This window comes from Neolamprologus multifasciatus, chromosome 1 (assembly GCF_963576455.1).
Source record: "Neolamprologus multifasciatus chromosome 1, fNeoMul1.2, whole genome shotgun sequence".
NCBI lineage: Eukaryota > Metazoa > Chordata > Actinopteri > Cichliformes > Cichlidae > Neolamprologus > Neolamprologus multifasciatus.
In genome coordinates, this window is record NC_140439.1 from 39,110,936 (window position 1) to 39,121,567 (window position 10,632).

At 46.4% G+C, this 10,632-nt stretch overlaps 1 protein-coding gene across 3 annotated transcripts in view; it reads left to right on the forward strand.

Annotated features, from left to right (window-relative positions):
• ccdc102a (coiled-coil domain containing 102A) overlaps positions 1–9,233 on the forward strand; it is a 55,587-nt gene extending 46,354 nt beyond the window's left edge. For all 3 annotated transcript variants that reach the window (XM_085160589.1, XM_085160599.1, XM_085160609.1), the window contains exons 9-10: positions 1,406–1,509; positions 3,135–9,233. In XM_085160589.1, the coding sequence (XP_085016715.1) occupies positions 1,406–1,509; positions 3,135–3,267 (237 nt within the window). In that variant the 3' untranslated portion in view covers positions 3,268–9,233. The remainder of the gene's footprint in view (positions 1–1,405; positions 1,510–3,134) is intronic.
• Positions 9,234–10,632: the final 1,399 nt, after the last annotated feature.

Genomic DNA, 10,632 nt, shown 5'->3' on the forward strand with positions numbered 1-10,632 from the left:
TTAAATCCCGGTAGCTCTGCAACCACGTGAGCTAGCGCAATAATTTTTTTTGCATATGAAACCGGAGGAGTTGTACTTACATCTTATGCCATCAGCTTGTCCTCGGTCACAGTTTCCTTCCACATATAACTTTGCAAAAACTGCATAAAAAGCACTTGCAGCAACAAAAACATAATATTCCAGAAACACGCTTTGCCGATCCGATCAGCTGTTTGTAACACTTCCTATGTTGGAATAGACGTCAGCGCGAACTATCGCATGTCCGCCATGACCTGCCCGAAACCGGAAGTGACGTCATTTTGCGGAAATGTAGTTTTTACCATCAGGGCCTCATGAGCCTATACTGGTGTTTTTAAAAGTTATGTTTGACTTTCTGACTTTCTGTGTGGTTTCTGGGATGCTTAGGACTCATATTGCACTGCTGGAAATAGTTTATTTTGATGCATATGCTGCTTTTTTGGAAATCTGCATTATAATATTTATTTTTGTTTTTCCTGCAGTGTATAAAAATTGGTGTATTTCAAAAATAAAACTATGAAGACACTTAAAATAAATTTCCTGTGGTGGGAAACTATTTTGTGCAACTTTTTTGTATTTACAGTTTTGAGGGATAAGCCTCTTAAATTTCTCTAACTAGAAATATATGTTAAAAAACAAAAACGATTTTCAATTTTTTTGTAGTTTATTGCACTTTTTTGCAATTCATGTAATTACTATGCACTTAATGCAGACATATTATTAAAATCTGGGCTGTAATGGTTGTATTGATGTATAGCAACTTGAAATGCTCCCAAAAATGGCTCCACAGCATGTAAAAATATAATATAAGCTCTGGTGGACTTGGTTCTAAGGTAGGTCTTAAAGGGTTAAAAACTGCCCCTCCTTCCACCAAACCAACCGACCCGCCAGCCAATGACAAACAAGCAGCAGACTAACAATACAAACAACCAGACAACTGGCCAAACCAATCAGCTACCATCAGATCTGACACCTACAAACAGATTTTCTTAGTTATTCCAGCGTCAGACAAACCAACCAGCAGCCAGTTCAAAATGTTATGAACCTCGATTCTGACCGACTGAATCAATCGAACAGCTGACCGATAAATACTTCTGGGACTAGGTGGGGGTTTTTTTCTCTTAATATTTTCAGGACAGTTTGAGGTGATAAAAAGGTCTAAAGGTGTATTTAAAGTGTTAAATATTCATTTGAAGCTGTCTGTGTGGAGAATATTTCTTGGCTCTGGATGCTAGCATGCTAGCTGCCACAGCGTCGGGTTTTGTGCCTTATGACATGTTTTGCACATCGACCGCTGTGTTTCGGCGCCGCAGCAGTGTCTCGTGTTTGAGTTGTGCCGTCTGGCTGATTTATGGGATTTATGCGTCTGCATTTTTTGCGTTTCCAGCTGGATGAGTCTCAAAATCAGACCCGGAAGCTGCAGAGGTCTCTGGATGAGCAGGTGGAGCAGACGGAGAACCTGCAGGTGCAGCTGGAACACTTACAGTCGAGGTAAGATACGCGTAAATCTCTTTGCACCCGGTGTCCTACACCTTTGTGTCATTTCCTGTTGTGATACGAACTCAGTCACTATTTGCTGAAGCAGACTTGACAAACGTGATGGCCGACGGCGGCGCGACATTTATGACTCATATCGCTGAAATGTTAGAAACATTTCTTAAAACATTTGATTTACAAGTTTTGATGAAAAACATTGTAGCAAATTTGGTTCTTGTAAACGTGATGCTGGGCTTGTAAACAGCTTGTTAACATTGCCCTGTGGCAGCAGGGGAGTTGTAGTTTTTAGGACTTGTAGTTTTATCCAAGCAACAACATCTGGGCCTGAAAAATTAAGCCAGCGCTGAAAGCTGCTAATGTTGGAATGCCGGGATGGAGAAATCAGCAGGAAGCATCTCCATGGACAACATCCATCTTTGAGATACAGTCTGTTGATTTTGTACTTCTTCTGTTCCTTCCCTGCTCGCCCACAGCTCCCACAGCTCCCACAGCTCCCACAGCTCCACGTGCAGCTCAGTCTGTCCCGTTTCTGATACAAACACTTACACTCAGCTAGAGTGTCGGCATGTTTAGTAACACTTCTCACACTCCTGAAAAGCTCTACAGGCTCTTACTCAAAACACACCTTCAGGAGTGTGTGTGTGTGTGTGTGTGTGTGTGTGTGTGTGTGTGTGTGTGTGTGTGTGTTAAGCTGACAGCCTACTTGTAGCTGCCAGGCTCAATGTGAGTCTTGGCACTGCCTTCATTTATTGTTCAGAGATTAGCTTTGCTGTGTGTGTCTGTGTGTGTGTGTCTGTGTATGTGTGTGTGTGTGTGTCTGTGTGTGTGTGTGTGTGTCTGTCACTCAGCTCTATCAGCTTTGCACAGTCCTCCGCTCCTCTCTTCCTCGCCTCTATGCTCTCTCTCCCATTTTCTCCACGCTGTTGCTCCAGCACCCAGCAGCCAATCGCTGAGCTACCGGTCACAGGTTGCCGTAGTAACAGGGAGCTCGCTCTCTCTCATGCCTCTGCTGATGTCGCGGAATGACAGGCATGTCGGCATGGCAACAGCTTGAGGAGACTGACACAATCTTTGTGTTTTGGGGTTTTGTCGAGGGCGCCGCTTCTCTTCGTGCTTTCATTCAGTTTGTCGGCGGCTGCTCGACTGTCTGTGCTGCTCACGGCGTGCCGTGTCGTCGTACATCGGGTCTGCAAAGCAGCTGAAGCCTGCGGCCTGTCTGCCGTCCAGCAGGGGGCGGTGCCTCTGAAGTCTGATTGGATAGAAGTCTGTGAGCTCAGGAACTGTGTCGACTTAATGCAGCTCAAACCTTGTCTCTGCAGGTGTTACGAAGGAAGATGTTATCTGTAGAGGCCAATCAGTTTGTGTATCAGGCTGTAAACATGGTTATTTCTGCTGGAAAGCTTTAACATGGGAGTCTATGGGGACTGACTCGCTGCTGCCCCTGCTGGGCTGCAGTGGAACTGCAGGTTTTTAGCACTTTAGCATGTTAAGTCTGTTTTTTTGGTGAATCGCCCGCCGACTGATTTCAGGCAGTGTCTGGAAACACACTTTTCCCGAAGTCGCTGAGCCCATGTGACTGACGTGACGTTATTTTAACCCTCTCTCTGTCTTCCTGTCAGACTGCGGCGGCAGCAGCAGAGTCCCGGTCTCTTCGGGAAGATGCGATCGGCTCGCTTTGGTCCTGAGAACCCCGACGGTCCCAGCAGCGATGTGGACGAGGAGGACGAGGAACTGCAGCTCCAGATCCCATGACACACACACACACACCTGCACGCACACACACACACACACACACCAACATCAGCAGTCGCGTGATGATGGTGAAGATTGTCGCTCTCGGCTGAAAGCTGATGTTTGGCAACACAAAGCAAATCAGTCCCAACCAGTGAGCTACATTTCAGCGCACCTGTGCATGCGCCTGCAGCGACAGGTGACGGTGTCTTCGACCAATCATCATTTAGCAGAACAAAGACGTTTCAACAACAGACGTTATCCTTGCAAACACACAAACACACACACGCAGCAGGATGAAGCCCAGCCGGAGTGTGACAGGCGTGAACAGGAAGTCTGGATCCTCATTAAAAGAAAACTCCGACTGAGCTGCAGGACAAGCCGACATGTTTTTATCCGTTCCACGTACTCGCTCATTCTTACCTCACACCATCGTCACGAGCATCACAGCTGCTCCAGATGTGCTGCTGTTTTCACATCTGCAGTATTAGAACGCCACCCAGAGGGAGGAAAGCCTTTCACGCCGTCTGAGGTTCGAAGAGTTCAAAAAAATTATTTTATGCAGTGTTTCTGAATTTGAGTTTTTCTGCCAAATACCAAAGTGTTTAAAGTTCACGGGCCTCGCTGAGATCACTCGAACGCAGCATTCACACGCAGGAAACAGGCGGCTGAGGAGTGTGATGCTGCTCCACGCGACGATGTCACGACATGACGCTGTGCACCTGCAGGAATCACAGGCTAAGACGTCCGCTTTCCTCTGCTCCCCTTCTGAGGCCACTCGGAGCAATTTAAGTCTCTGTAAGTGAGTGGGCGGGGCCAGGCTGCAGGAAGTCCCGCCAACAGCAGATATTCAGAACACCTGCTGAGCTGTGTGATGTTTACTATAATGTGTTCTCAGCAGGACTGAAGCTGAGTGGAGCTTAAAGTGTGTGAGGAAAAGAAAGCTTCACATCTATGAGGGAGGAGTCAGCGAGAGAGGCGTGGCAGGGCGGAGTCAGAGTGTTCGGAGCAGGAGCACCTGTCGCTCCGGCTGTGTGTCTGCTTTTATTTAACCTGAGCTGCTTTCTGCTCGCTTCCAGGGAGATAATCACTAACGCTAGCATTAGCCCAGGGTACACCTGGGATCAGCCTCTCACCTGGACTTCAGGTGTTCCCCAAATCACATGCACACGTGTCTCCTGTTGATCCACCTGTGTAGGCTTCCTGTGAGTTCTCATGCTAGAAAACATCCACAAACCAAATCCTCTGAGCGGTTTCGTGGAGGAGCCTCCATCCTAACCACCAAACTGCCTCCACCAACCATGTCAGTGTGCATCCACCTGAGCCTTCTTACCTCAGAGCGTCACATCCTGCTGCAGCTGCATCGCTGACGGCACAATTTGACGCCCTGGAGTGCGAACAGTGTGACGTCAGCTCGCTGCGCGCTTCTTTGCTTTAGCGGATGTAGACAGTGGGAAGAAAGTAGTCCCTAAATGAAACTGCAGGGTGTGTTTTTCTTTGTTTTTAAGTAAGTGGGTGAGATACCTACAGTGGCCCTGAGAGACGCTGCAAAAGCACACAAAACACAACAGAAATAGGAAAAAAACACGTTTTCAAAAGCACAAGGGAAGTGTTTCTGGGGAGACAATAACCTGACGGACCAGTTGCAGGAACCAAAATATGCTAAGAATCGCGCTGGGAGACACTTCAAAGATCTATCGGTTTTGTGAGGAAAGAAAAGATGAGAGCTAAGTGTGTTAGCCTAACTGTTAGCCTAAGAATCTGTCATCAGTATTATATGAATCCATCCACTTCTCCTTTTCAGGGTGGCGGGGGTGCTGGAGCTTATCCCAGCTGTCATAGGGTGAGAGGCGGGGTACACCCTGGACAGGTCACCAGTCTGTCGCAGGGCCAACACACAGGGACAGACAACCATTCGCACTCACATTCACTCCTGCATTCACACCTATCCTCACAAGCTGCATGTCTTTGGACGGTGGGAGGAAGCCGGAGAACCAGAGGGAACCCACGCAAACACGGGGAGAACATGCAAACACAGGAAGACCCCGACCTGATGGTGGAATTGAACTCAGGCAACAGTGCTAACCACCGTGCGTATGAGTCATGAGATTAAAACACACCGAGCATGTTTTGGTTCCTGCAACTGGTCCATCAGGTTATTGTCTCCCCAGAAACACTTCCCCTGTTTTTTTCCTATTTCTGCTGCGTTTTGTGTGCTTTTGCAGCGTTATTCTTCTTGCTGGTGTTTTCTTAAGTTGCAGTCCGTTTGGCCTTTCAGGGCCACCGTAGGTAGCTGCAAAAAAGTGTTTCTGACACTGCACTAACAACAGGAAGGGGTGCTCTGGATTTTGAGGTGAAACGTCCCTGAGACAAAGACGATTTAGACCCAAATGATCGTCACAGTCTGGGAGCTGAAGCTTCCTGTAATGACTCAGTATTTAATTTTCATGTCGATTGTCCAGATGTTGTGAGGGAGGATGGGAAGCTCTGAGAACCAAACACTTCAGAAAGATCCACTCATGAAACAGTCACACGCTGTGACAGCAATAAAGCATTCATCCATTCATTCGTTCATCTTCCACCAGCCTCGCCTTCACTCAACTCTGATGCTGGAAGGGGACCAAGACATTTGTACTGACCAGGATTCTGTATTCCTGCTATTTATGTTGTTCTGGTTTAGTTTTTATAAATGATCTGTACCACGTGTTTTCTATTAGCTCTATAAATGTCAGCTGTACATACGAACACGAGTCCCTGTGTGTTTTTCCTCTGTGTGCGCTGTGATTTATTCATGAGTGGGTCACAGTAATCACCGCCTTTATTGCAGGACTCCGTAAAGCAGCCTCGTCAGCAGCACACCCGTCTGTGACGGAGCTTTCAGCAGCAGCATTTAGGCGTGATTGGGGGTATTTTATTTTGAAAAGAGCCCACATTTCTGCTCCGTTCCTGTGTCCGACTTCCTGTCCTCGTCCTCCTGGTTCCTCCGTGACCTGAAGGTCGGGGTCACACACCTCAGCTCGTCTCCACATCCGTGGCCTCATACCAAACAAGTCGTCTGTGTTAAAGTTGTCATGGTAACCATGTGTTGACTGCAACCATTGCTAACAACGTTGCAAACGATTGTTCCTTTTGTACAGTTTAGTTACCGCCTCCATTTTTTTCCATAATAAACTTTTTGCAGTTTCTATGAATATCATCATAACATCTTCATGAAGTGATTTTGACCACGTCTCACTCCAGAAATCCAACATGGCGGCAGCTTAAATGCTGTCATGAGGCCTGTGACATCATGATGTCTGCATCCATGTTTGATACACGGTGAGCGTTTCTGCATCAGGAGCCCGCTGAGGGTGTTCGGCTAGACCAGGGATGATAACCTGCGGCTCCGCGTGGTTTGGGAAAATAAATTAGTAATAAACAAGTATTTAGCTGAAGTGTATTTTATTTATATTAGTTCTTTTTCTAACTTGTAGTTCTAAAATGGAAGATTATTGTGATATTGAAATATAAAAATAAAATTATATTCTATTATTTTTTCATCGCTCAAAATAAGCGTCACACTCGCGGAAGCCGGTGTACCTGCAGAAACGCCGTGCATTTACCGAGACTTTCAACCCCAGGTAGGCCAGTTATGGATCTTCAGATCCTCATTATGTCAGCAGCTCCACCGTGAACTATAAACAAACACGCTCACGCCTCACAGACGACAGCTTCCAGTCCTGCTGTTCAGAGGTTCAGGAGCAGAAGTCCCATTTTAAACATATCACGGCAGACCCGACGATGCTTGCATGAACACGCTTTTCAGCATCTCTTTATTGACCACTTTTAAAACACGGTTGCTGACGCATACAGCCGGTGTTCTGGGAATCCATCCTACCCGTTGTTTCTGCGCATGCGCACAACACGAAATTCAGTGGCAAATTGTCCTACCTTTATTAGCTAGAAAAATACTCTGACGGGTAAAATGAAGTGGCAAACCATCCTGGCTGTATGCAGTGTTGGGAAGGTTACTTTTAAAATGTATTCCATTACAGATTACAGATTACATGCCCCAAAATGTATTCTGTAACGTATTCTGAATACTTTGGATTACTTAATATATTATCATGCTGTTTACAACTACATGAATGTACTATTGCTGTGATTTATTACTGTTACTGAAGGTCCGCAGCTCCGAACCGTAGTAAAGGGACCTCTGGCTAATACGGTGGGTTCTGTGTCGGCTCGTAGCTGAAAACTAGCTTTACTTTGTTGTCTGGGTCAACTTTGCTAGCAGAGACAGAGAGAGGCGTTGAAAGGCTGCTCCAACAGAACTTATTGTTTCAGAGGAAAACACGAACACGGTGTACAGTCGAGTCTTAATAGCTTACTTACAACTGGGCTCGTCAGGCTCTCTTCTTGGCTGCAGTGGTTATTATTATATTTACATGCTTCCAGCTCCCGTTTCTGCTCGATGACAGCTCGTACTTTTCCTTTTTCTCCCTCCCTCGCTCACAGACACATAACGTGTATGGCAGTCCATTCTCCCTGCAGCACGGACTACACTGCCCATGATGCTACATTCTTTAGAGCTATACCTGTAGCATTCTGCCTGTTAGCTTAGCACAACAACAACAAAAAGGCCTCTCTCACCCAGGAAACACCCAGAGAGAGAGCGTCACCATGGCAACATAACAGAACATAGCTGTCAAACAAAACCCAAACAGTCCTGACCCGCCACAATATGAAACAGGGAAGTACCGCCGTGTAATCCATTTATTTCAACAAAGTAACTGTATTCTAAATACCACCTTTTTAAACGGTAACTGTAACGGAACACAGTTACTCATATTTTGTATTTTAAATACGTAACGGCGGTACATGTATTCCGTTACTCCCCAACACTGGCTGTATGCATACGAGCTACACACATACTCTGATGGGCAAAGTTCAGTGGCAAACCGTCATACCTACTTAAATTGGTGCTGGAATTACTCCGTGACAGCAGAAATGTGCATAAACTTAAACGTGGTAGGACGTTTTGCCAAAGTAGGATGGTTTGTCAGAACACCGGCTGTAGCTTTGCAGCTCACAGCCCGACACACACCAACACAACAGCAGAGAGAGCGCAGACTTTAAGGCGGCGAGGCGTGATTGCGGGTGCCGCTCAGGTGCGGCCGCCTCCCCTGCAGCGGCGCTACAGACCACGCCCCGCCACACACATTAACCAGGTAAGATATATTTAGGCAGAATTTTGCAAATATCTATTTTTGTTTTTTCTGCAGCATAGAGCTTTTTTCCAATTATTTTTTTAAAAGTCAGGTCAAGGCTCCAAAAGCCCAAAGGCGACATAAGACTGGCGGCTCACAACAGTTTTTGTTTGCTGGATCATTTTAGTTCAGCTTTCCTTTACTTATATTTCTTTAAGAGTTCAAAATGTGTTAATTACATAAATAAAATGTAATTTTCTCTGTAGCACTTCATGGATTTCATAAGCAACACACCTTAGTCGTTCACACAAAGCATAAAGGTAAAAAACAATATATGCAGTGTTATCTTCATTTTAGATGTCAGAAAGTATTTGCGGCTCCCAGTGTTTTCTTTTGCGTGGGAACCGGCTCCAAACGGCTCTTTGGGTCCTAAAGGTTGCAGACCCCTGGCCTAGACTGTCTTCAGGTTGGTGCTTCACTGGGAGACTCCAGGACGCTCTCGAGGGATCTCTGCTGGTTTGGGAACGCCTCGGGCTGTATCCCAATTCAGGGTCTGCAGCCTTAAAGGCCGCATTTTAAGGCCGATTACGTCACAGCGATGCGACGAAGGCTGTCCCAATTCGAAGGCTGCTCGAAATGCGGCCCTCAAACGCGTCCTTCATTTCCCTGAATTTTAAGGACGTGGCGGTGTAGACTTCGTGGCCCAACATATCCCAGAATGCACAGCGCGGCGGTGGGTGTGGATAATTTTGCTGAAAAAAAAACGGCGGATGAGGGGCGCCGAAGAGTAAACTTTAAGTAAGTACTGAATATTATGTCACTTATTTATGTGCAAATGTTTAATAACGAAGAACATTAAAACATTCCTGTTGGCCACATGTCGGCAAAGTTATGTGACATTAGTGACGTTTGTACTAACTTGGTTTTAAAGCCTTTACTTTAAAATATACACCGTTCAATAGCTGAGCTTAATCAGAGAATGATCAAAGCTCATGTAGAAACAAACAAATGAACAAAAGATTTTCTCCTTCATTTCTGTCAAACAAAGCTGTATGAAACGTTTCCAGCTGTTAGTATCATGGTTGCTAGGCAACCTGAGCAGTGCGACGGAGGCTAGACCGTCCCATTTCAGAAGCCTCGCACTTCCGGCCTTAGCGGTCTTTGAGTACGCGGCCCTTGTGGATCGTTGAGACTGCAGACCCTGAATTGGGACACGGCCTTCGGCTCTCTACCCACAGTTGACGGTCACAGGTGAGGAATCGCGGACCTAATCTGCGGGTTCAGGCCAGGCGGTGTGATGTGCTCAGTGAGTGCAGAGTAAGAAGCAAACAGGAAGTAAGTAAAAAGGAAAAGCACTGCAGACAGGTGAGCGGGTCGTTAGAACTTTCTGAACACCAGCAGAAAGCTTCTGCGGTGGAGACGCAGAGGGAGCATCTCGGTGCTGCGCAGTAATGAGACTGAAGCTCATCCCCACACAGCACGCCGCCGCCGCTCCTCTGACATCACATCCATTACTGAGCGTTTGCGTCTCACAGCGGAGACAGATAATGAGTGTTTTACCGTCCTGCAGGAAAACATGCAAATCTCACTGCACACTGTGTGTGTGTGTGCGTGCGTGTGTGTGTGTGTGTGTGTGTGTGTGTGTGTGCTCACTTACTGTGCATAAAACACACAGCTGTATATGAACATTATAGACATATAAACTTGTTCACATCTTCACTGTGGAGCCCCAGGATGATACCAAACTCACAGAGCGCCCACACAATCAAGCAACGTGTGTGTGAGTCTGTGCGTGTGTGTTTAGCCTGATCCCATAAGTACAGTAGAGAGGCGATAATGCTGAAAACTGTCAGCTAAGCATAACACACACTGTAATGCACTCTGTGTGTGTGTGTGTGTGTGTGTGTGTGTGTGTGTGTGTGGTTCATTATGTTAATTCTCTCCCTGTCTTTCTCATTAGGGCAGTAATGGCTGACAGCAGGATGGCACAACATTACACTGAGGTCTCTTATTATTCTACAGCTTGCAGGATCTCCATGTTTGCATGCAGTAATCGGTGTGTGTGTGTGCGTGTGTGTGTGTGTGCAGGTTATTCTTTGTGTTGTGAGGAATAACTGTATGGAGCCCGTCTGATGTCGTTGGCTGTTTTCTCATCACTCTGGTTCTAGACTGCTGTCGTCTCTGTAATGAACCTATT